The sequence below is a fragment of the Falco cherrug genome, chromosome 4, assembly GCF_023634085.1.
Source record: "Falco cherrug isolate bFalChe1 chromosome 4, bFalChe1.pri, whole genome shotgun sequence".
Taxonomy (NCBI): Eukaryota; Metazoa; Chordata; class Aves; order Falconiformes; family Falconidae; genus Falco; species Falco cherrug.
The window spans coordinates 25,365,052-25,388,816 of NC_073700.1; the positions used below are offsets into that span (position 1 = coordinate 25,365,052).

General features: G+C 58.8%; 1 protein-coding gene across 1 annotated transcript; it reads left to right on the top strand.

The window, feature by feature from the left end:
* Positions 1-8,435: 8,435 nt before the first annotated feature.
* Positions 8,436-23,145, top strand: HS3ST2 (heparan sulfate-glucosamine 3-sulfotransferase 2). Its single transcript, XM_055709930.1, has 2 exons — positions 8,436-9,174; positions 21,846-23,145. Exons 1-2 carry the CDS (start codon positions 8,687-8,689, stop codon positions 22,462-22,464), a joined length of 1,107 nt encoding a protein of 368 aa, XP_055565905.1. The 5' UTR covers positions 8,436-8,686; the 3' UTR covers positions 22,465-23,145.
* The last annotated feature ends 620 nt before the right edge of the window (positions 23,146-23,765 follow it).

Genomic DNA, 23,765 nt, shown 5'->3' on the forward strand with positions numbered 1-23,765 from the left:
GCCAGTGCAGCCCAGCCATGCCAGAGCACTGCGGGGGCACCCCTGCCCGCTGGGCAGCTCCCGGCGCATTTCACTTGTTACACTGGGCTAATTGGTTTAAAAGAGATTGCTGGGTCACTAATTATGGAGTCTATTGAACGGCACATCTCAGCTTAGGGATACAATTAAAAGTTCACCCTAATTAATCAGGGGTAATTAACAGACCTTGCATTTCTCTGAGATTAATTAATCAAGGAATCCAGAGCAAATCAATGTGGGCAGTAGGGAAGCAAGGGAAAGAGTGAGCGGGTGTCGCAGGGACAGCGCACTGCCTGACCCACTTTTCAGGGCTGGGAGCAGCGCTGGGGTCCCCACGCCAGCTCTCACGGCCCCGGGGTCTGTGTCACCCCCTGTTTGCTGCCACAGCTGCGACCCTGCTCTGCTCCCTCCTCAGCACGGGGGGGCTGCGTGGCTGCAGCAGTGCAGGACTTGCTTCCTACTGCAGGTCCGGCCAGCGACAGCACTGTGGTGGCACTGCCGGCACCAAGCGGGTCCAGCCCCATGGAGTGAGTCCCGTGTCCAGCCCGCTGGGTCCAGCCCACCGAATCCTTCATGCTCTGCTGCACCCAGGCCCTGGCCATGCACACACGGACAGCAGTGCCCATGCAGGACCATGTGCCCAGCAGATGTGCGGACAGTGGCTGGAGCACCATGGTGTCCTCAGCTGAGGGCTGCTGCAGCCGTGCCAATCGTTAACAGTGGTTTGGCTGCAACTGCCTCATCTCCAGCTCCCCAAGGAGAAGTGTATTGAGATAATCCAGACAAAATGATATATGTGCATCGGTGTCTTGTGTATGGATCTGGCTCGGTGTTTGTAATATTTTGTTGCTAAGGAAGCCCTCGTTTGTGGTGTGACAGAGGACCCCATGCCAAATCACGGAAATTGATGTGCTCATAGTGGGAAACTTAATCACCAGAGGGGAAATGCCCACCTCGTTTTTCTCATGAAAGAGGAATGCAGTGCTTTGATTTTTGGCTGCAGTATAAACAGGGTGTGATTAAATATTGTTTCCCTTCTCTTTCTTGTCATTAATCAGGATATAGCTGTGAGCGCTGGGTGTGAGGTGGGGACACTTGCTTCGATTCCTCAAGTTCTTAAATGGTTTTGTTCCCTTTTCAATCCCAATAAAAATAGAAGGCAGGGTGTTTCAAAAGGAGAGTGCTTCTGATCTGAAGGATGTGCACTTGTTGGGAAATGCACCTTCTGCAGCCAGCGGCTGTGCCAACAGGTAGAGCACCAGCCCCATGGCCATGTGACTCCACCTGTGCCTCACACGTGTAGTGCTGCTGTGCCGTGCCATGGCGGGCCCTGGCACCTGGGGCAGCCTCAGGGCACGAGCATGGATGGGGGCTGTGCCCTGCAACGCAGCTGGAGGGCGGCTGCCTTGAATGCGCATCCCACGGCGCTGGCAGACCAGCATCCCGTCGTGGCCGAGTGCCGTGAAGCCGCACCTCCCCAAGCACTGCCCCAGCCGGGGCAGTTAGTGCTCGCTCCTGCCCATACAGGTGCCCGATGTGGGGAGGTGCAGGGCAGCCTGTGCCCCAGGACCCTCAGTGGGGGCTGCTGTAATCAACTGGTATGAAAGCAGACAGAGCCTCTCCTTTAGGTACATTTACTTGTGTAGGCAGTGATGGAAATTGGTGCCCGCAGCAGGGGAGGGTGGGTCAGGGGGAGCTTTTGGTCCCTGGCCACAATGCCCAGCAGAGCTGCAGGAGGGTGCTGGACTGGGGAAGCCTGCGAGCACTATGGGTTGGGAGCCCTCTTGCAGCGGCCAGGCCGCTCTCCTCCTGCCTTTGGTCCACCAGCCACCACATCTGCCACCTCCTGTGCAGTCAGAGGACACTCTAATGTCACCGGTGGCTGGTTTAGGTTGTCACCAACAGCCAAAGAGAGGTGTGGATGCCGGTGGTTTTGCAGGGAGGAGAGCAGAGGCAGTTTGAGTTGCCAGGAGCCCTGCTCCAGGCATGGCCCATCACACAGGGCAGGACAGATCCAGCCCCTCAGCCCTCTCCTGCCCCCCGGGCTGCCAGCACGCTATGCCCGGCAGCTGCCTGCACACACTGCACATCCCTGCCTGCAGCTCACCGAGACGGGGAGTACTTCGCTTGTTCACTCCTGCCCGTGTGCTTTGCTTGCTCACAGCTTGGCCTCCTGTGGAAGTGCACCAGAAACTGGTTTCAAAAAGTTAATTTTAGTGCAAATCTGCCACAGAAGCTTCTGCTGTTCTGCTTGCCACAGCCTCTAGTCTCTGGTACAGCCAAGGCTGCCCAGCCAGCCCAACAGCCAGGTCCCTACTGAGCATCCCCATGGAGAGACCTTGCAGGTGCAGGTCTCCTCTCAGCACCCTGGCAGCCCCAGGGGAAGGATTGTGCAGGTGATTAAGCAGGATGTTGGAACTGGCAGTGGGTGAGGTTTAAAAGTTTCCGTCAGGGTAGATATAGCAGGAGTGGGGTTGGTGCTGCCTGGGTGTCCCCTGCATGGGCTGGCCCTGTGGGCAGGGCATGGAGCTCTGAGGAGGCTCCGGTGGGTACCTGGTGCCGTGCCCAGGTTGTCCTCAGATCCCCCAGCACCAGAACTATGAGGCTGCTAGCCCAGAGGGGTCAGAAGAGGAACAGCTCACAGATGCCTGGCAACCCCCAGGAGATGGTGCAGGTGGGTTGACACTGGTGTTGGGCTGACTGCAGGGACCCCTCCTGGGCTGGGGGGCTGCTTCTCCTGGAGCAATAGCTTTCCTGCAGCCTGAGACCTTTGCCAGCACACTCTGCTCTCCTGGTCTTTTGTGGAAAGAAGAGGGCAGGCTTTCCTCCTCCCAGCAATGGTGCCAGAGGACACAGCAGTGTTGAGAGTGAGTGTGAATTACTCAGTTCTCTCCCTTCAGTGTGAATGGGGCAGCTTCCTTCTTATTTTCTGCCTTAAAGTTTACGTAAGGCAAGGATGGGGTTATAAAGCTATAGAAGAGCTGGCTGAACATGAGGCGACACTGAAAACAAGCCTTAAAAAAAAAATTACCAGCTTGTGTTTGAGTACAGATTCCTTATTTGCAGTTAAATATAATTGTGAAGGTCTGTGAGCCAAAGAGATATTTCTAGTTATTGGAGAACTAGCTCCTGCCCCTGTGATCCCCAAGGAATGATAATGAGATTTAACCTAAGCAGACACTGCGGAGAGCCTGGGAGAGCTTCATGCGTGATGGTGTAATGATGAGGAGCAGAGGATGGTTACAGGGTCCCTGTCTGCTGCAGTGTGCAGATGAACTCTGCCGACTGCATCATTTTCTGCACCGTGCTGTTCATACAGCATCTCCGTGGCATGAGACAGTGACAGATCCAGCCCAGCCGCCCAGAGCCCTCTGACACCAGGGAGGTGCCTCTGGCTCCTGCAAGGGTAGGAACGGTGCTTGTGGTGAAGAAAGAGAGGATCCAGCTGCCCTCGGGAGCCAGGACATGAGAAGCCTGTGGGGCATCCTTGCCCTGCCTGCACTGCCTGCTCCCGGCACCCTTGCCCTTCCCTTCTCACAGCAGGCCTTCATGCACCTCCAGCCCCAGCCTAGCCAGGAGTTGCCCAGCCCCATGGGCAGGATTCAGCCCACAGTCCTGCAGCGGCTGCCTCCTCTGCCCAGTCAGTCACAGCTGTGGGGCAGAGGGTCAGCCCGACCTGGCATCCTCATTCCACCAGCTGCGGCACTGGGGTTGGTGCCCACTGGACCACATCCTGATGGGAACAGCCGTTGCCCCCATGGTGGGCGGCAGGGCTGTGGCACAGCTGCCCACTACGCGGGACAAGAGCTCGGAGGGTACCGGCACATCCCTGCCCACCTCCAGTTATGGTCTTTGCAGCGTCAGTGACAGATATGTAAGGATTAAATTGCAGTAATCTCTGTAATCTACTCAGCGAGATTAAACTCCCCCAACCCCTGCCCCCAGACTTTATCCCTTTCATTCCAGGAGTCTGCTAGCAGTGATTACAGCTGGGGGAAGCCATTTAGCTTTTAAGCATCGCTCCATCCTGCTTAAAAATGCATTTCAGAATCAAATGAGTTTGTGCAGCACGGCCAGGGCGGGCTGCTCCGCCTGGGCGAGAGGCTCAGAATTAGGACCAAAGTAGCTTGAGTCACAGTCAAAATTAAATTTCTTGTTTCTGGCCTTATTCAGAATACAGTGCATTTACAACTGATTAACGAGGCTTAACAGGAGTCTCAGACTCAATTCAAGGCAGCTCGGAAAGTCTCCACTTCCACCCTGCCGTCTGACAGGCACTTCTGTACTCTGCTGCCCTTGGGAGACCCCACACTCCAGGGCTGGGAGACCTGCCAGCCAGCACTGAGTTTGGTGGCGATGAGCTGAGGTGCTGCAGGAGCTGGGATCAGCCTTCAGAAGCAGCTCTGAGGCCAGGGCAGCTGAAGTGCCATCAGCTGATGGGACTTAATATCACCTACATCACCAGGCCCATGGCTCTCGCCAGGGCCGGGATGGTGTGAGGGCTGCACTGAAGAGAAGGGAGAATAACCCACGTGCTGACAGCCGCTCAGTGATGCCAGGGCCTGTGGCACTGGCTGGAGTGGGAGAGAGAATGCAGTCCCAGCGTTCGGGAATGGGTAGGTCCTGCTGGCATGCACCCCATCACAGTGCCTGCAGCAGTCCCAGGGGACGTGCAGCAGGTCTCTGAGCACCATCAGCCTTGTCCTTGCACCATCGTGGCCCCTCACTGCTGCCCATGGATCTGGCTTGGCTGTGTCCCTTGCTCCTCTACTTTCCCGCTGCAAAATGCTGGAATATCCTTTTTTTTTGGCTGCAAGTTTTTTGCCAGGACAGGGAGAATGGGGAGGCATTTGAGCAGCATACCCTGCAGTGGAGGCTTTGTGCAGGCGTTCAAGGACATTGCCAGGGCCATGAGGCTGGAGCAGCTCAGCCCCAGCTGCCCTGTGGCACTGAAGATCCCCCCCCTTCCAGGTACATGTGCTCAGCCATCAATTTCCAGCACAAAGAAAGGTGGCAGTTTGTCAGCCCAGAATCAAAAGGTTGTTAATGACATACATATTAGACACAGAAAACTAGATTAACAATGACACTTTGGCCCTGAGGGCTTTTTTTGGCTCTGGAAATAAATTCTAACCTTGATCTCTTCTGCCTACAACCTGAAGACATCAAGGGCAGAATACCACCTTTAATCTTATTTGCTATTTCCAGAATGCATTTTATTGCCTCCCTTTTTTTCCTACAGGTTTCACGTGTTTCTGGCACAGACTTTCTTTGTGTATTTCTGTAATAATCTTCTGATCCCTACATTTCTGCAGCCTTTCTCTTTTTACCTGCCCGTCAGCTGCCTGCACTTGGGTTGAGCCCTTGGACCAGGTCCTCCCTGGTGAACCCCCCGAGCCGGGACCCCCTCAGCAGTGGTTCATGGCTGCTACCAGCTTGTGACCTGGGGCAATCAGTGACTCAGGGGATGGGGGAAGGAAGGTGAAAGGGCTGAGGGCTGAGGACAGGCTCCAAATCCATGGTGTCTCTGTCATGAGTGCCACATGTCTGGCCACAGCCCCTGCGGTTCCATGAGCTGGGCACTGCTCTGTGCAAGGTGGAAAGGGAGGAGCACAAGAGGCTTCTGAGGAGCATTTGGAGAAACTGTCCTGGGGCAAACCGGCATCCAGGATTGTGCAATGAGCTGCAACTGGCCTGGGAGGGACAGGACTCTGTGAGGGGCCCTCAGGGTTAATGCTGGGCAAGGCAGCGGGGTCTCAAGCTGCTTTGGTAAACCCCACCCCAGCAGGCAGATCAGAGAGTTTGGGAGTGATGGAGGTAAGATGGGAAAGATCAACTTGGGAAGAAAGCCAGGAACCCAGGAGAGGTGAGGAGAGGGTGGCATCAGTAGGCCCCTGAAAAGGAACTAACAGAGGTGGGGGAGAGAAGAGGAAGGAAAAGAAGGTGTAAGGCTGGCAGCAAAATGCTCTGCCAGCTCAGTTCAGGAACAGGGGTAGGGGGGCTAGAAGGGGAGGCAGGACCTTCTTCAGAGCTCGAAGTCCAGTCCCCATGCTGCAAAGTGCTGGCTGCTGAGAGGGGAATCTCCTGCAGACATTCAGAGGGCTCCCAGGGCAGCTCTGGCAGCAGCCCAGTGCCTGGTTCCCCTACCACAGCAGGGATCCCACTTGAGGCTGGCTCCTGGGGCTTCTGTTAGCACGGGTGGCAGGGCCGGGAGTGTGCCAAAAGTGCCAGAAAGCTGTTGTTTATGTGGAGTGGGGTGTAAACAGCAAACACGTCATGGAAAAGACATGCCCTACAAAGAAACAAAGGCTGAAAGCAAAATTGTCAGCTTTACAAAACATTCCTCCCTTGCAAGCAAGAGAAACCTGGAGGTGTCTACGCATCCACACCAGCTTTATTTATCCAGACACCTCTAGTGTTCATGCTTAAGCAATGTGTTTGCTGCTGAGGCTGGATCACCACATGGAGGCAATAAAATGGCTAAAAATGGAAAAAGCAACTTTTCCACAGATTTGGCAGTTTGTCACGGAGCGGAACTGAGTGATGGACACCTCCTGCCACTGAGAGGGGAGCCCACCAATGGCCAGCCCACCTTGGGTACCTCTGCTCCCGTGTTCCTGCCGTGCTGTCACTGCCCAGGCAGGGCAGCATCCCCCAGCGGAGGGGCTGAAGCCCCATGAGCTCTGTCAGTGCCACCTCCCTCTCAGTACTGCACTGGCTCAGGTGGAAGTACCAGATGTGGGCGAGTTCACACCAGCCAGGGATGGCCCAGTGCTGACTGGCTCCTCCATGCTGAGACTGGATGCTTGTCCCTACCTTGACTCACACAGAGGTGCTGGTGCCCGTCCCTCCTGGGTAGAAGCTGCTGTTGCACAGAGCAGCAAACAGGGTACCAAATGTCCCAAATGCAAACCCCCTGTGGGTCACTTTGGTGTGTCAGGGTGATGAGGTTGGCCCCATGAGCTCTTGGTCCCTGCCCTCCAGTTTGAGAGGTCCCCTGAGCCAGTAGACTCTTTCTTCCTTAAGAAACTATTTTTAAACTCCCAGAGAAGTCCAGTCCCACTGCTTCCACACCAGCACAGGTGAAAGAGGCTGTAGAAAGCACCACTCTTCAGCTGTCTTTTCCATCTTTCTTTTACATCTGCACCGAGTTCCTGGGTGTTGCACAAGAAGAAACGCCATTGCCACCCTGGACTGGCTGCCAGGGAGCTTGCAGCATCCTTGTTTGTGTTGGGCTGGCACTTCTTGCCTGTCTCTCTCTATTATCATCCTTCTTCCCAAGTAACAAGACAAGTAGTTTTCTGCAGCTGAACGAGCTTTCTGTGCTGAGAAAGCAGGGATGATGACTGCTCATGTTTAAGCGGTGCTGCACACAGCCTTTTGGCTCTAGCATGAGCGACCAAGCAGAAGCCTGGGATGTCAGGGTGTGAGAGGGAAGGAAGCCGTGTCAAGCAGAGGGAGCCAGAGGGGTGGGGACGGAGCAACGATCTGCACCCACACCCTGCACCAGCCTTGTGGTTTTCCTGGGTCAGGCTGCTTGCAGGGCATCACAAACCACCTAGGCGAGGCTTAGCATCCCCAGCCTGGCAAAGAAATTTAACTCTCGCATCACCTTCAAGCCTTTCCCCCTTACTTACGGGCGGAAGCACAGCGGCCGATGGCTGCTCCTCCTGCCCTTGCTGAGGACAGAACCGGCGGCTGCCGTGCGGGGCGGCCCTCCGGCTCCCGCCGCCTCCCTCGAGGGGAGCTGGCTGCCGGGCGGAGCGGCTCCGGCACCCGGGGCGGAGGATCCCTGCTGCCGCGGCTCCCCAGCCTGCTGCCGGCTGTCCCCCCGCCCGGCTCCGAGCCCACCCTGCCCGGCTCCCGAGTCGGCGGCGGCTCGCAGCCGCCGCGGTGCCGGTCCGCCTTCCCGGCCCCGGGGCTGCCGGAGGCGCACCCGCCCCCCGCGCCGCCGCTGCGGGTAGTTGAGGACTCGCTGCGGGTTCCCACTGGCAGCCGCCGGCCCTGCCCGCCGGCACAGCGGGGACCGGGGGACCGGCCGGGGCGGGGCTGGGCGGGATGCTGGCACCGGGGCCGCGCCCGGGCAGGGCACAGCGGAGACGGCGGGGGCCGGGCTCGGCGGGGGAGCGGGGCCGGGCTCGGCGGGGGAGCGGGGCCGGCCCCCGCCCCGTGGCAGCCCTGTCCCTGTCCCCGTGCCGGGCGGGAGGGCCGTGCGCGGCGAGTGCCGCCGGCCCGGCCCGGGGGAGGCTGCGGCCGCCGAGCGATCGCGGGGGCTCCGGGAGGAGCTGACGTCAGGCGGCCCCTTAAATAGCAGCGCAGCCGCCTCTACCCCGGCACTTCCCGCGGAGGCGAGAGCCGGAGCCGCCGCCGTCCGAGCGCCCGGCCCGGCCCGGCCCGGCCCGGCCCGGCCCAGCCCAGCCCAGCCCAGCCCAGCCCAGCCCAGCCCAGCCGGGGATGGGAGCCGCGGCGGCGGCGGCGGGGCCGCGGTCGTGCAGGGGCCGGGGCAGCGGGCGCAGCCCCCCGGGGCGGCCCGGCCGCACCGCCGCGTAGCCGCGGGACATGCCGGAGCGGCCGCGCAGGGGCCGGGCCGCCGCCGCCGCGGGGCCCCGGGGGCAGCGGCGCGCCGGGCCGGGCCGCGCCATGCCCGGCGGCGCGGCCCCATGGAGCCATGGCGCATAGGGCGCCGAGCGGGCGGGCCCCGGCTGCGGCTCCGGCTCCGTCCCGGCGGCTGGCGCGGAGGGTCCTCGTCCTCTTCACGCTGTCGCTGTCCTGCTCCTACCTCTGCTACAGCCTGCTCTGCTGCTGCGGCGGCCCCGCCGCGCCCCGCGCCCGCTGCCCGCCCGCCCGCAGCGCCGCCGCCGCCAAGAAACTTCTGCAGAAGTCGCGGCCGTGCGGGCGGCCGCCCCCCGCCGAGCCCCCGGGCAGCGCCGTGCCCGCCCGCCGCCCGCGGGACCCCCCGGCGCCGCCGGCCGGCAGCCCCCCGGGGCCGGCCCGCCCGGGCGCCAAGCGCCTGCCTAAGGCCATCGTGGTGGGCGTCAAGAAGGGCGGCACCCGCGCCGTGCTGGAGTTCATCCGGGTGCACCCCGACGTGCGCGCCCTGGGCACCGAGCCCCACTTCTTCGACAGGAACTACGACCGTGGGCTGGAGTGGTACAGGTGAGGGCGGTGCTGCGAACCGGCCCCCTGTCCCGCCGGGCACCCCCCTGCATCGCATCGCATCCCGTCCCGCCCGGCCCCGCCGGGCACCCCTATGCATCCTATCTCGTCCCGTCCCGTCCCGCCCCGGGAGCGCGATCACCCCCGGCCGCTGCCCCTGCCCGCTCCCGATGACGGACGCGGGTCTCGGGTCTGTGCCCACTGCCGCGGCAGGTGCATCCCTCGGGCAGGCGGCCTAGTGTTGCCGGTGGTGCCTGTCGCCCAGCCGCCCTCAGGGAGTTGTTCCTCCTCCTCCTCCTCCTCCCCTTCTCCCGCAGTGCCGGGCCGGGCTGGCTCCGGGCAGGGCAGCCGTGCGCCTCTCGCGTGGGACATGGCTGCTGGAGCCCACCGGGTGCTGTGGTGTGGCCGCCTGCCCCCAGCCCTGCCGTAAGGGGCTCTGGGCCCGGGACCGTAACAAGTTTCCTGTCCTGTCTAACGCTGCGTGAAGTGGCCTCCAGAACAGGAGTGAATGAGTGGCCCAGGGGATGGCACGGCTGCCCACCCTGCATCCCCACTGCCTGTGCCTCAGCACCCCTCAGCCATCAGGTCCCCTGCCCTCTACCACCCTGCCTCCCTGATAAGTCTGGGTCTATCTAGGATCTCCAATAATTTGCAGAGAACAGTGAGTGCACCTCCAGCATGAGATAGTGGGATTTTAATTTCGGTAAAGACTGTTGTGAGGAGCTCAGGGGTGGTCACGGGGAGGTAGCGAGTACTGCATGTGAGCCGGTCACAGTGCCCGTGGGCTCACCCGCTGCCCGTGGCCCTGCACATAGAGCTGCAGGCAGCTCACCCATGCTCTCTGTGCTGTCCGACCCAGTGTACTGGTTACCCGTGGTCGTTTGCTGCACTGTTGTGGAGTGCTTGCAGGAGCGCTGGGCTGCTCTCGGGCAGGGCCACGGTGCTTCTGCTGGGCATCAGCCTCAGGAGGCAGAGGAGGGCCCGGTCTGGCCCCGGGTGCCTACAAGCTCACAGCAGGGTAAAGGGCACCTGGAGCTGTCAGTGCATCAGAACATCGTGATGGGAGGCAGCCTGTGGGGCCGCACACCAAGCTCATTTGCTCCTCTATGTCAGCAGTGGTTTCTGAGAGGAGATGTCCCTGTTCCAGAGCAGGGCAGTGCTTGTTGGCTGCCAAGGAGGTCAGGAGGCACCGTGACACGGTGCTCACTCCCAGCATTGCTGCGGTCCTCGTCCGTCTCCTTGCTGGGCAGGTGTGAGTCATGCCTCTGGTGTGAGGATGCTGGTTTTGGACTGTGAGTGGGTCAGAGCTGCTCTGAGCAGCACGTGCCTGCTGGGCACCGGGCTGGTGCTCCAGCCCTTGTAGTTGGGGTTCATGCCCATGGGGTTCAGCTTGAGCACTGCATGGGGAGGGCTGTCTGCAGCCGCAGGCAGGTCTGCTGTCCTGTGCTGTACTTGGGTCACAGCAGACCCTGCAGCTGGAAATGTTCAGCTTCTTTTGATGCAGTACTTGTATCAGGAGAGCCAGGACAGGCGCAGGTGGAACTCACTGAGGCTGTTTCCCGCTCCTAAGGCTGTCCTGAGACATTCCCCATTCCTCCTGCCCTTTGGAGAGTAGCTGCAGCAGTGTCCTTCACCTGCTCTTGCTCCTCGGCAGGTCTGTGTCATTCCCCCAGCCTCCCCCCTGACATCAGACACTATCACCCATCCTGCATCACCCAACAGCAAACAGCTGGGAGCAGCCCTGCAATACAGGCTGTAAGGGCAGGAGCAGCAGTGCTTTGTCTAAAGGGCATCCAGGGCAGCAGGATGGGTAATGGAGCAGGACGTGGGTCCTGGCTGAGCCGCTTGCTCAGAGGGGCTGTGTGTGCTCAGTGCCTGGCTGGGAAGCAGCCCCCCTAATCCTGAGCTGGGGTCCGTCCCCCCCAGTCCTTGGCCCTGCAAGCTCTCATGCTTCCCATGCATGCGGTGGGTGTGGGGATCCTGGGGCTGGGAGCCTTGAGCCTGGGGCTGGAAGCCTCGCAAGCAGTGCAGGAGCAAACCTTGTGGCACAGCTCCTGCAGAAATGCTGGTGTCTCCTTTCAGGAAAGCTGGGGCCACAGGGACCAGCCTGAATGGAGGGAAGGGGCTGCGCCCTGGGACAGACCCTGCCTGGGCCACTTAAGGACACCTGTGGGCACCCAGCATGGTGCTGGTCCAGGAGATGGGAGCCACGTCCCCCTCCACGCACACGCTCCAGCACCGAGGGCTGTGGCAGTGAGCGCCGAGCAGCCAATCTCCTGCCCTGAGCCGCGGTTCAGCCTGGGATCCTCCATGTGAAGGGACTGTGACTGGGAGGGATGCAGCCTGTGACAGTGTGTGTCGGTGGCAACGGGCAGCTGCCGAGCGAGGCAGGGGCAGCGATGGGAGCGCGGCTGAGTGAGCAGCATGCTGCCCAGGGCCTGGCTTTGTAAGGAGAGATCACACTGGAGCAGCGAAGCCTCCAAATTAGTTCAGCTAAAACAATTAAATGACACTTCCCTGGGTTTACTACTTTTTTTTTTTTTTTAACCTCACAAATGTGCCAAAACTTAAGGACAGAGGCTACTAATGTATAAAACGTGGAATTGATTTTCTTCCTTGCAAGTGGAGCAATTAAATGTGTAGCAGGTCTAACCCGCAGTGTGATGAGCTCCTGTCGCTCTGCCAAGCAACCAGGGAGCAGGAGAGCAGGGTCCTGCCGGCGGCGGTGTCCCGGGAAGGGCAGAGCTGATGCCGTGAATGGCTGGCTGGGAAGGGCTGCCCTGCTGGGACCCCGGAGCGGGCAGGCTGGCCTGGCCTGGCCGGAGGCTGTCCCCAGCCGCCAGCCAAGGAGGGGTGATGCTGCCGTGCTTGGGGAACACTGTGGGGCAGTGGGGTCTCTGCAGGTAGCCTGGAGCACAGACCGCTTGGAAAGGCAAAGGCTTTCCCTGTTGTGAGCAGAGACGTCACCTGCAGGAGCCCCTGGCTGCTGTGGTGGCTGAGTGCTCGGTCCGGCTCCATTTTGTGCCCCGTTGGGGAGCCGAGAGGAGGGACCAAGTGGGTCTTTAATGCAGTTGAGAGCAGCGTGAGAGCCAAGCTCCTCTGATGCTCCGAAAACATCAGTTCCTGTTTTTCCACGTTTTCCCCTGCCCGGGAGCTGGTGTGACGCAGAGGTGGCAGAACCAGCGGGAGGGGACATCTCCTGATCCGCTTGTCCTTGCTGGCTCCAAATGTCGTGCTTGCTCACAGCTGCTGTTCTTGTGGTGCCTCCTGTCTCAGCTCCTGCCATCACCCGGGGCAGCCTTGGCTCCCTCTGCTCTGGGAGGCTGGGCAGAGGCAGACCCCTCTGCTTTCCCCGGCAGAAGACCACCACCCAGGAGTGCCTGCTCACCGACTCCAGACCCAAAACACCTGTGCCATTTCCAGTTCCCATCAGTCATTCTAATCCACCTCATTAGCTACAGATACACTACAGGAAAGATATTTTTAGCAAGATCTGTTTTAAGACAACTGAAACCAAACAGCCAGCTACTGGGGAATATCGATTCATTACCAATCCTGGACTAAATGTTCAATATTGAGCTTTTTCCTGCTGCAGGTAGTGTGTGCCAATAACCTTCAATATTTTCCAGAACACAGGGAAGACAGTGGTGTTTAATTTGCAGTTAACTTTTGAGTGGTGACTCCACAGCATCTCAGGGTGCAGTTTTCCTCTTTGGGATTCCTGACTGACCCTGTCAGGTGCTCCAGCATTATTTTCATAGAGAGGGTTTTTTCCTGGCAGACCTGGCTGCAGGCTGAGCCCAGCTCCTGCCCGGCAGGCTCCCGTGTGAACCCACCTGCCTGAATCCTGTCCCACGGACAGCGCTTTGGCCAAGCCCGAGCTTCCCCATGTGCCAGTGTGACAGGACCCTGGGGGCAGCCGTGCTGCTGGAACTCTGCCCCACACTGCCTTTGGTTTTGGGGTGGTCTTGGGGCTGCAGCAGCAAACGGAGCGCTGCTGGTCTCTGAGCGGTGGGCACTGCCCTGGGGGAGCAGACCCCACCGGGTGGGGAGCATCGCTGCACCATCTCCATGTCCCTGTGCCTGTGGGAGGGAGAGGAGGGCGCGTGCAAACCCAGCTTCTGCACTCCGCCTCGCTAATTGCTCTCTGCTAATGGCCAGGTTGGCTCGCACACAAATGGGAGCCCATTAGGCTTTGCCCAAGACGTGAACTGTTTTGTGGGCTTGACTGACAGTGCATTTTGCTAAAGTTAATTAGTAAGAAGAGAGGAAGGCAGCAAGCTTCAAGGATGCTTTGAAATTTCCTTGACTTCAGAGAGTGCCCTGGCTCTGAGAAATGGGTGTGAAACCTCTGGCAGAGACTTTTGTGTGAGAAGCTGCCCTGCAGGCAGCTGTTCCTTGGTCACTGCCTTGCCTATGTCTGCCTGTGGGCAGTGGTCCTGCCCTGCCCTCCTCCAGGTGGGCCTGGGTGCTGCAGAGACCTTGGCTCAGGTCCCAGCAGGGTTTCCCTCACCAAGGTGCTCGGAGAAACGCAGGGGGGTAAACCCACACAGGGTACCAAGCCTTCAGTATTGATGATGTATGTTTTCGCTCTCTCTTCCATGACCTTGTTTGTAAACGCTGCAATTTGTTCTAACCGTCGATTCGGTAGCACAAAATACAGCTTGTAACCTGGCATGGCCGTGGGCGCGGATGCTTCACGAAGCTGGCAAGGGAAGGACACCAGTCGCTGCTGACCTTGGGTGTCTGTGGTGGGGGTCAGGCACTGTCCGTGGTATCTGCCCGCAGTGTGTGCTCCAGGGACGGCTGGGGTGTGTGCCAGGCTGGGAGCAGGGACCAGGGCAGGTTCCCGGGGCAGGCGGTGCCCAAGCACAGCTGGCAGCACAGCTGGCCACCCAGGGATGTGGCTGGCAGCACCCGACCCTTTTGGGTGTCTGCAGCCCTGGATCCTCCACACAATGACCGTGTCCCAAGCGTGTCCCTGACAGCAGGCATGTTAGATGTGGCTGGAGTTGCTTTTTCTCAGCACTGACATGTGATGTGGGGTCTCCAGGACCCGCCACTGGGTTGGTGTGGTTTGTTTTTGGGGGCCGGCCCATTGTGCCATCCATTTGCACCCCTGAGCACTGGAAGATCACCAGGTGGGCAATGTATTTCTGACACTAGCCTTTAACTAGGGAATTGCTGCAGTGGCTGGGGCATATTAGTTGATTTTTTAAATTAATATTAATTTTTAAAGTTTCACCTATGGAAGGAGTTGCCTTGAAAATGGAAGAGGGGGAGACCCCAGCTTTTCTCCATGAGCCACGGGGCCTCGCGCAGCAGCTGGGCTTACGCTGGGTTGGGCTGTGTGTGCTCACTGGCGGGCTATCTGCCCCGACCTGCGAGCACTGTGCTGGGAAGCCCTTGCCTCCCAGCATTCCCAGTCGTGATCCCCTCGGTGCTGGCCTTGGGCTTTGTCTGACCTTCAGTCAGTGCTGGGTGGTTATGTAGGAAGATGGGAGTTAGCACATCATCATGAACACAGTTGCACATGTGCATGAAGGGCATCGGCAGCATGCCCTTTGGAAAAGATTTTGTTGACTTAAAGGACACTACAAATCTCTGGAGCATTTAAATGATTAAAAATGAATCAGCAACAAAGTTAATTACTGTGTTCACACTGCTTTTATGCATTGAAATGTCCCTCATTAGCTGTCTGAGCACTGGTGTAAATTCTTTGAACATAAACATTTATTAAAGGCGGTCGATCCATCATTAAATCCGAAGATGCCTCAGTTGCAGGGCGATGGCAGCATGGACATGGGCCAGGGCCAGCTGCTCCTGGGGCCACAGTCCCTCGGGGTGGTGTTTCCCCTCTGTAGATGTGGTGTGATCCCCAGAACCCTGCTCCCGGGCAAGCCCCCTCCCCGCCCTGTTATTGTAGTGCTGCCAGCCTTAGCGGGTGAGTGGAGGAGACGCGGCAGCGGTGCTGAGGGACTGCTGTTTGACCCATGAACCCCTTGCAGTGGCCTTTCACTGCAAAGCACCAGCTGCGCAGCTCTCAGCTGGGGTGTCCCGGTGTCCTAGACATCCACTGCAATGTCACTCTGCCAGAGAGAGCTTGTTATCTTCCTCACACCTCAGTTTCTTGCGTGCTTGACCCAGTTTTGCTTAAACCTCCGAGTAGCTTTGCTTGAGCTGTCATCTACTGATGCCATCCCCGGTCCTGCTGAGCCCAGCGGTGCTGGGCTGCCAGGCGAGAGCCCGTGGTGGCTGTCAGCTGCATGCACCCGTGGCCCGGCGCAGCATGGCACAGGGCAGGGGGCTCTGGGCCAGGTGCTGACTCTTGTGCAGCAGCCAGGCTCTCTCCAGCATTGCCAGTGGGATCCTGCCAGTGCCTTCCCCAGCTCCTGCCAGGGCAGTGTGGTGGGCAGCCCACTGGTACAGCTGCAGCTGAGGGGCAGGCTGCGGCAGGGGTGGGCTGCCAGCAGATCAGGGCACAGCATCCCACAGGACCATCCCTGTGCCAGTCTGCACTCTCGGAAGTTTTTGTGCTCATCTCCAACACGTCGAGCTGCAGCTGGAGACGTGCTCGCATCCCACCCTTCTCCCAGCTCCTCGGGGCCACGCAGGGCAGTGACCCTCGCTGCTGCCCCACCACCCAGTGCGGCCCCTCTTGGGAGGGCAGCAAGCAGGTGCTCGCTTGTGCTGGAGGATTCTGGCTGCCAGCTGGGTGGCTCCCCACTCCTTGCCTGCACACCGGCAGCATCCCGATGTATAGCCGCTGAGCCTGCGACATCAGCTGGAAGAGGGAAGGCACACAGCCCTCGTCGCAAGAGCCAGCAGTTGGGATTTTTTGCCATATTAAAGTTTGGGTTTATGCCGGTGAATGGATGGAGCCCAGGATTCCACACGTCGGTCTCTAGCCTCTGAGAAGAGCCTGGGATACACCTGCCATGTCCTCGCACACAGTGAGCTGCAACAGGCAGATATTTACCTGGGAGCTGCCTCACTCCGCTCCGTGCTCCGCAAGCTGGATGGAGGGGCCAGTGCTGAAACAGGATTATCAGATGGGCATTCTCCCCATGCACGCTTATCTGCAATATCTCAATCATCTGATGAATTTTTGTTCAAATTCCTCCCTGGGAGAGTGTTTCACGCATGTTCGACATCAAAGCAGCACAGCCAGCGAGGGAGCGCATGTTTCTTTAATGTGGGAGTGTTGTAGGGGCTGCAGGGTGCCTGAAGGCAGATTATAAGAAAATTAATAATTCAGGTCTAGGAAAGGTGCTGGTGAAAAGTTAACTCCTTCAGGGCAAGGCACTGCCTTTGCACCAGCACAGCTGCAGCTGCAGCCGGGCTCTCTGCTGCTGCCTCCCCATGGCTGTGGGGCCGTGGGGGCCACCCAGGGATCTGTCTGCTCCCAGCTGTCGTGGGGCACAGGGATGCCGGCTCGACCACAACAGGGGATGGCAGGTTTCCTGGTGCTGTGCCAGTGACTGGATGTACCCCACGTGTGTCCCCACTCCAGTAACATGGGCAAACAGCCTCCAAATCTGCAGGTTGGAAGGCAGCATTAATGCCCGTATCAAATGCACTAAAGGGCTTTAAGAATTGAGTAACTGTAATGAAAGTAATCTCTAATTCAAGAGGAATTCATTCTGTCTCTCCAGCCAGAGTAATGCATTGAGCAGGGGATTTGGCAGGTGCTGGGGCCACCCCCTGCTCCCCCCAGCACACCCAGCAGGTCCTGCTGTGTGAAAGCCCCTGGCCCTGGGGGAGTGTTTGGAGGGGCACAACAAGCACATGTGCCTGTAGCCCCTGACCGATGGACTGTCCCAGGGGAAGCTGCGATGCCCCTGGTAATTAAATGCCTCTGATGGTCGGAGCATTGGCCGTCTTGGCAGGAGCAATGGAAAGCAAATGAAGTAAAAACCCTATGGCTGCTGAATGGCCTCTGCGGGGAAGGAGGGTTGAGCTGCATCCCACTGTCACTGCTGGAACAGCTTCCGACACCTCCTGCCTAGCCTTGTCCCTCCTTGGAGGGGACCCATCCCGTGTATCCTGGAGCTGAGGCCGTGTCCCTGGTCTTGCAGTGGTGGGTGGGTGTGGGCAGCGGAGCAGGCATCAACTCTCACCCAGGCAGGGAGCCCAGGTTGGGGTGAAGCGCAGCATCCACTGCAGAGAGCAGCAGGGCTGGGCCGGCAATGGGCATCTTTGTCACCCTTCCTTGTGGTTTTCCTCTCCCAGGCAGTTGGAGGGAGCCGGCTGCAGGGGTGGACAGGCTGCTGTGCTCTCCAGTCCACGGCATTGCTGCCAGGGTGGAGTTTGCTCCCTAATGATGTCTGTGGAGAGCTGCCCTGGTATTCATTCAGCATCAGCGTTTCTGACCTCCTGCATTTCTGCCGCATCGCACATTCCCATCACCAGGATACAGTGCAGATGGCTTGTGCACCGCTGCCAGGTGGAGAAAGCCTTGTCGTTCCTCCGGCCTGCCCGTGTCGATGGGGAGAGCACTCACTGGCAGCGATGGGCGCGATGGCAGCATGGGCAGCGCTGTCGTGCTGTGGGGGAACTGTAGGGGCCATGGAGGGGAGGGCTTGGGGTGAGGGAAGCAGCCTTGTGCTGCCCTCCTGCACCACCAATGCCACCTCCCATGACAGAGGCAACCTCCCAGCTCCACCATCAGGGGTGACTCATTATCTAGAGTGGTCGTCAGGTTCAGCCACGACACCCCCCTTCCAGCGGCACTGTCCTTGTCCCTGGTGCAGGAGGAGGTGACTGCTGACCATCCCTTGGCGCCCAGCAGCTCTCCCAAGAACGGCAGGTTTGGTGTCTCCTCTCTGCACCTCACCAGCGCTCCAGCCATCCTTCCCCACTGGTGTCACCAGTACATCACCGTCACTGTGCTGGCATCAGCTCTGGCACCTCCTGGCAGCGGCTCACTCAGCATGTGCCAGGAGCTGGTGCCAAGGCCAGCTGGGGATCTTTAGGAAAGTCACAGGCACCCAAGACAGGTCCCCAAAGTGGCAGGAATGGCTCCTGCCTGAGCGCTGGCCATGTGGCACCACAGGCTGGCTACCAAGAGCCTTCACACCTAAACACACAAGTCTTGGCTTTAAAACTATGTGACATGCCATTTGTATGCAAATAATTCTGTGAATGCAGAAGTCCAAAAATATAATTTTAAAGTCAACTGTAATTAAGGTTGCAATGCATTTCCCTGCTCTTGCAGCCCTCGGGATCCCACCGTTAACGTAAAGATGAATGCCTGGATGACATTTCTTCCCCTTGCATGGTTTCACTGGTGATTTATTTATCTATTCGGGTTGTGTTTTGTTGTCTCAGCAGTCTCTGTTGTTCAGGAGCAGCAAACACTGGGAGTCCATTTAAGAAAAAAAAACAACCTCTTGTCTCATTTCAGTAATTTACTGTGCAGAGATTTTGTGTTTTTCATAATGGATTAGAACCTGTAATTTCGTTTTTTGAATACATGGACCTAATAGCTCACGTAATGAAAGCCTAACAAGCCTGAAGATGAGCCATTAATGAAACAGCAGTTTTATGATTCTCCACCAATATATTGTAATAGTGAATCGCTTATAAAGCTGTCCCGTGCTGATTTATGATGAAACTTGTTTGTGATATGGAGACACAGCCATGGTGACTGCCGCTAAATTAGCATTTCCTGACAGTCATTAAACAGTGGGATTCGTAATCTGGATTTACAGGTTTTGAAGCAGAGCAGTGGGAAAGGCCAGTTAAGCCATGTCCATGCCCAGGTACCTCTGTAAAACATCCCTGTTAATTTATGCTAAGTAGTTTGTTCTCCTTCAAATGAGGAAACTGGTCAAGAGAATGTGAGGGTGCGGGGCAGCCCTGTCCCCTCACGCAGCCTCTGTCCCCTCGCCGATGAGACAGTGAGGCGACAGCTTTGGGGCTGCGTGGGGACTGCAGCCCTGCGCCAGCACCTGGGGGAGTGAGGCTGGCCTCAGCCATCGTCCCCAGTAGCCTGGTGTGGACCTCTGGGCACGGCTCCACGGGTCTCCTCCAGCTGCTCCTCTGGTCCCCCTCTGGTCTCTTCTTGTCCCCATGTCACCTTCACAGGGAGTGTCCCAGGTCCACTGGGGACTCACCACCCTTGGGTGTACTGCCGCTCCCCACAATGCCCCAGGTCTTCCATCACAGTCCCCTTGTCCCACAGAGTGTTGTGGGCTGCTGTTGTATCTCTTCCCAGTTAGGTCTTTCATCGGATTTCTCTCTACAGAGCAAGCCCCAAAGCTGGTGGCTGTGGGTTGTGTTTCAGGGACCCTGGAGGTGTCTAGTCTCGGTCACCAGACGGATGCAGCTCTCAGGAACACTCGTGTTGCAGCACGGCAGCGTGGCCGTGGCAGTTGTGCAGGGTTTGTCCCATGAATGAAGCAGCGCCTCGCTCTCCAGCTGAATCACTGCAGACAGGGCTGATGATGTTCACTTTCCCTGACTGCCTCTGTCCCCAGGCCTCACCGCATTACACGGGCAGCCACAGCTCCTCAGGCTGTCCAAGAGCTGCACCAGCTCCTCCCCAGGTCCTTCTGGTCCCCTGGCAGCAGTAAGCTGTGGTGCCCGGCCAGGGCAGACCCTGCCTGGGGGCTGTGTACTGTGAGGGAATGGGGGGCTCACAAGGAGCCCCACGAGCTGAGCTGGTGGTGTGCCTGCTCACCCAACAGCTGCCGCTGGTGCCAGGGGGCTGCCAGGGTGTGGATGTGACACCCAGCCCCCCTCACCGCAACTCGATGGCAGTGCACCGAGTCACCTCCCTGGGTCCCTGAGGGGAGTGAGCCTGCTGAGCTCGCCCCTTCCTCTTGGACGGGCCCTGCTGTGCCCTGGAAAGGTGCAGTGGGAGGTGATGGACTTGAGGAGACCCCTCGTGTTCCCTGGGGTCCCTGTGGCCAGCTGCCTGCGAGCTCTCTGGCACCCATCATGCAGCTCTGTGCTGGGCATGTGCGGGTGCTTCACATTAAACATACAGGCTCTGTTTTTAAAAAAACCACTCCTGGGGGCACTTTTCACAGTTCCTCATAAAACTGTCCTCAGGCAGCACCTGCCTGTGCCTCTCAACGTGCCTTCTGCTGCTCAGCTGAATCTGAATTGGCCAGTTTTTGAATGCGAGCCACCAAGTTGGCTGCAAAGTGGGAGAAGTGACAGATGCTTCTAAGTAATGAACATAATTGCAATAGAAGGTGCCCTTGCAGCCTGTGCCTCTCCCTGAAGGGCTGTGTGGCAGGAGGGCAGCTGTCCCAGGGCAGGTGCCCAGCTCACCATGGCACCGCTGCCAGGAGGGATCCTGCATGCCCAGAGCTGCTGGGGCAGCAGCATGCTCCCCAGCATGGGTGCTGGTGCCGGTTGGGACCTGTGGGGCACTGGCCTGGTCCTGGCTGCTGGCGCTGCCTGCCCACGCCAGCCAAGAGCTCCCTGCCCACTCCTAGCCTGTTCCAGCCACAGGACCTGCGGCGCCGTGCATCTGGCTGCAAAGGATTTGATAGTTTACTCTAGTAATACAAGACCAATTTATAAATCTTTCCATCCCATTAGTTTTTATTTGATTTGGATGTTCGCATGTCAGAGCAAATTATTTAATTAGTGTTAAGCTGGGCTGCAGGGACGCTACGTTTTCCCCCAGTCTGGTGCTCCCTCCCTGGCCTTGCAGCCCGGCTCCCCATGCCAGGAACAGACGGGTGTATGCAGGACCCTGCCTCAGAGCCCTTGGGCCTGATCAAGCCTGTCAGGGTGGGTGATACCCTTGTGGGTGTGAGCCCCACATCCCTGGGCAGCCCCTTGCTGCCAGCTCCCACTGGAGGAGCAGCACAGCACCCCGGAGCCTCATCCGCTGCTGCCCACAGCTTGTCATGGTGGTGGTATCACACAGCCCTGGCACCCTGTGCATCACTGGGCACAAGGGTTGTGTGCTGGCGGCGCTGATTTCTTGGCTGCCTCCAGGATGAAGGCAGGAGGATGAGGGGGCTGCGCTTCTGCTGGGTGCTGGAGGCTGGCACGTTCCTGGGCTGGCACCCTCCTCTGCCCCAGAGCATGGCACTCGCTGCGGTGCCGGTGTCACGGGGTGCGCAGAAGCCGGGGTCCCAGTAATGCAGTCAGGGAGATGTGCCATGTGATGGCAGTAATCCTGGAGGGAGCCACTGTAATGTCTTTTGCAAATGGCAGCTGGTGTAGGAATGGGGGATGAAGGGCTGAGTGCAGGCTGCAGCGGGGGCTGTCTGCTGGGTGATGCACCCGTGCCAGCGACCGGGGTGGGGGGCAGGACCCGTGCCCCTTCCCGGCTGCAGACTGAGCTCCGGCACTTCCCTTACATTGATAATGACTTTATTGCTGATGGGGACAGATCGGCCCCAGCTGCCCCGCAGCCCTGGGGTCCCCAGCGACCTGGCTGTGCCCTTGCCCTCCGTTCTGCCTGCCGGGAGCCAAGCATCTCCGCTTGCTGCTGTTCGTGCGGGGCTGCCAGTGCCCCCATCCTCTGCACTGGGTGGGATGGACCCAGGGGACAGCCATGGCCGGGGGCCCTCTGCAGCACTGCAGGAGGGATCTGTGCCTGCCTTGTCCTGCTGGGAGGGGACACCCCACCAGCCCCATGCTGTGAAGCCTCGGTGCCTCCCCAGCTCCTTCCTCACCATCACCTTCTGCTTCACTTGCAGGAGCCTGATGCCGCGAACGCTCGACAGCCAGATCACGGTGGAGAAGACCCCCAGCTACTTTGTCACCAAGGAGGCACCACGGCGGATCTTCAACATGTCCCGGGACACAAAACTGATCGTGGTGGTGAGGAACCCAGTCACCCGGGCCATCTCAGACTACACGCAGACACTCTCCAAGAAGCCGGACATCCCCACCTTCGAGGGGCTGTCCTTCCGCAACCGCAGCCTGGGGCTGGTGGACACCTCCTGGAATGCCATTCGCATTGGGATGTATGCCGTGCACCTGGAAAGCTGGCTCCAGTACTTCCCCCTCTCCCAAATCCACTTTGTCAGTGGGGAGAAGCTGATCACAGACCCAGCCGGGGAGATGGGCAAAGTCCAGGACTTCCTGGGCATCAAACGGGTTATCACGGACAAGCACTTCTACTTCAACAAGACAAAAGGCTTTCCTTGCCTCAAAAAGTCGGAGACCAGTGGCTTGCCTCGCTGCCTGGGCAAGTCGAAAGGAAGGACTCATGTGCAGATAGACCCTGAGGTGATCGAGCAGCTTCGGGACTTTTATAGACCTTATAATATCAAATTCTATGAAACAGTCGGGCAGGACTTCAGGTGGGAATAAGTGTCTGGGAGCAGAGCTGCAGTGATGTGAGGCTGCAGTCTTCCATGAGAGGGGCCCAGGGGGGATGGAACTAGCACCCCCAGCCAGTCTGTCCTGCCCAAAATCCACAAGCAGAAGCAGGTGATGGGCTTCCCTGGCCCTCGGGAGGCTGGGATGCTCCAGGGCAAGCTGAGACGAGGGAAGACACAGAGTCCTGCTGCAGCCACCGAGGAACGAGTGCCCAGCAGGTCAGCAGTGCCGTGGCTTGCTCCATGGGTCCCATTTGCTTTTACTGCCACATGGTCCCCAGGGCCACGGTGATGGCCCTGTTCTGCAGCCTGTGTGCAGGCTGCTCCAAAGCACGTCCCTCCTCTATGTCCCCAAAGCAAACAGGCACTCTTGGACACCCTGACTGCAGGCAGCGGCCATGGGGCTGTCCCTGTTAGAGCTCTGTCCCACTGTGGTGCTGGGGCAGGCGTTGTTCTGGCTGCCCCACTTTGCCTTTTGTCACTTAAGCGCAGTGTATAACCGTGAGGACAGTGAGATATATCTGCTTGAAAAAGAAGTCTATGAAAAATGTTGTACCGATATTTTGTCCTGTGAATAAAGCACAGAATCCTGCTGTTACGGGTACTTTAGTGGCACTGTTTCCTTGTTCAGCATGTGATCCCTTTGTGTAAATAAAAGTGGCTACCACTGGTCCGTATGCATGGGCTTTTCTTAGGGCAAGGCTGGGCAGCCCCGTGCTGCCCGTGCAGCACTGCTGGGGGCCGTGCAAAGCCCCACTGCGCCGTGGGTCAGCTGAGGCGGCAGGTATGGGGCTCGGGCAGGGCAGTGGACCAGCCAGCATGGTGAGGAGGGCACCTGCGGCACAGCCCTTCGCAGGGGTGACGGCACTGCTCAGGAGTGCCGGAGCAGCCCAGGGTTAATGCTGCCTCTTGCCAGGCATGGGGGGCAGATGCTGCATTAGACGCAAGCAGCAGTAATTTATGGTTGAACTTAATGGGCTGTTCTATAGCAGCCCACAATTATACTGAAATGTCAAGTGCTGCATGCTTTGCTAGATGGCCCCCCAGCCTGTGCACACCTCCCGTTGCATTAGTCACGGTTGTCCTTTGATTTACCTCCCTGGCGGCTGCAGCTGGCCCAGGCGGAGATGATGAAGCACGGGCAGGCTCTGCAGGAGGGTACAGGCAGCCCTGGCAGATGCCCTCCCCTCCTGCCCTGCCTCACCTGCATGAAGCAGAGCAGCACCCACAGCACCTGCAGCCAGGCACTGGGGATATGCCTGGATGCACACATGCCCTGGGCAGCTCCTTCAT

Bases quoted from the DNA above. Each gene is read 5' to 3' on its own strand.
- HS3ST2 (XM_055709930.1), top strand. From the start codon at position 8,687: ATGGCGCATAGGGCGCCGAGCGGGCGGGCCCCGGCTGCGGCTCCGGCT. The intron at 9,175-21,845 runs GTGAGGGCGGTG...CTTCACTTGCAG, and splicing joins CGTGGGCTGGAGTGGTACAG to GAGCCTGATGCCGCGAACGC.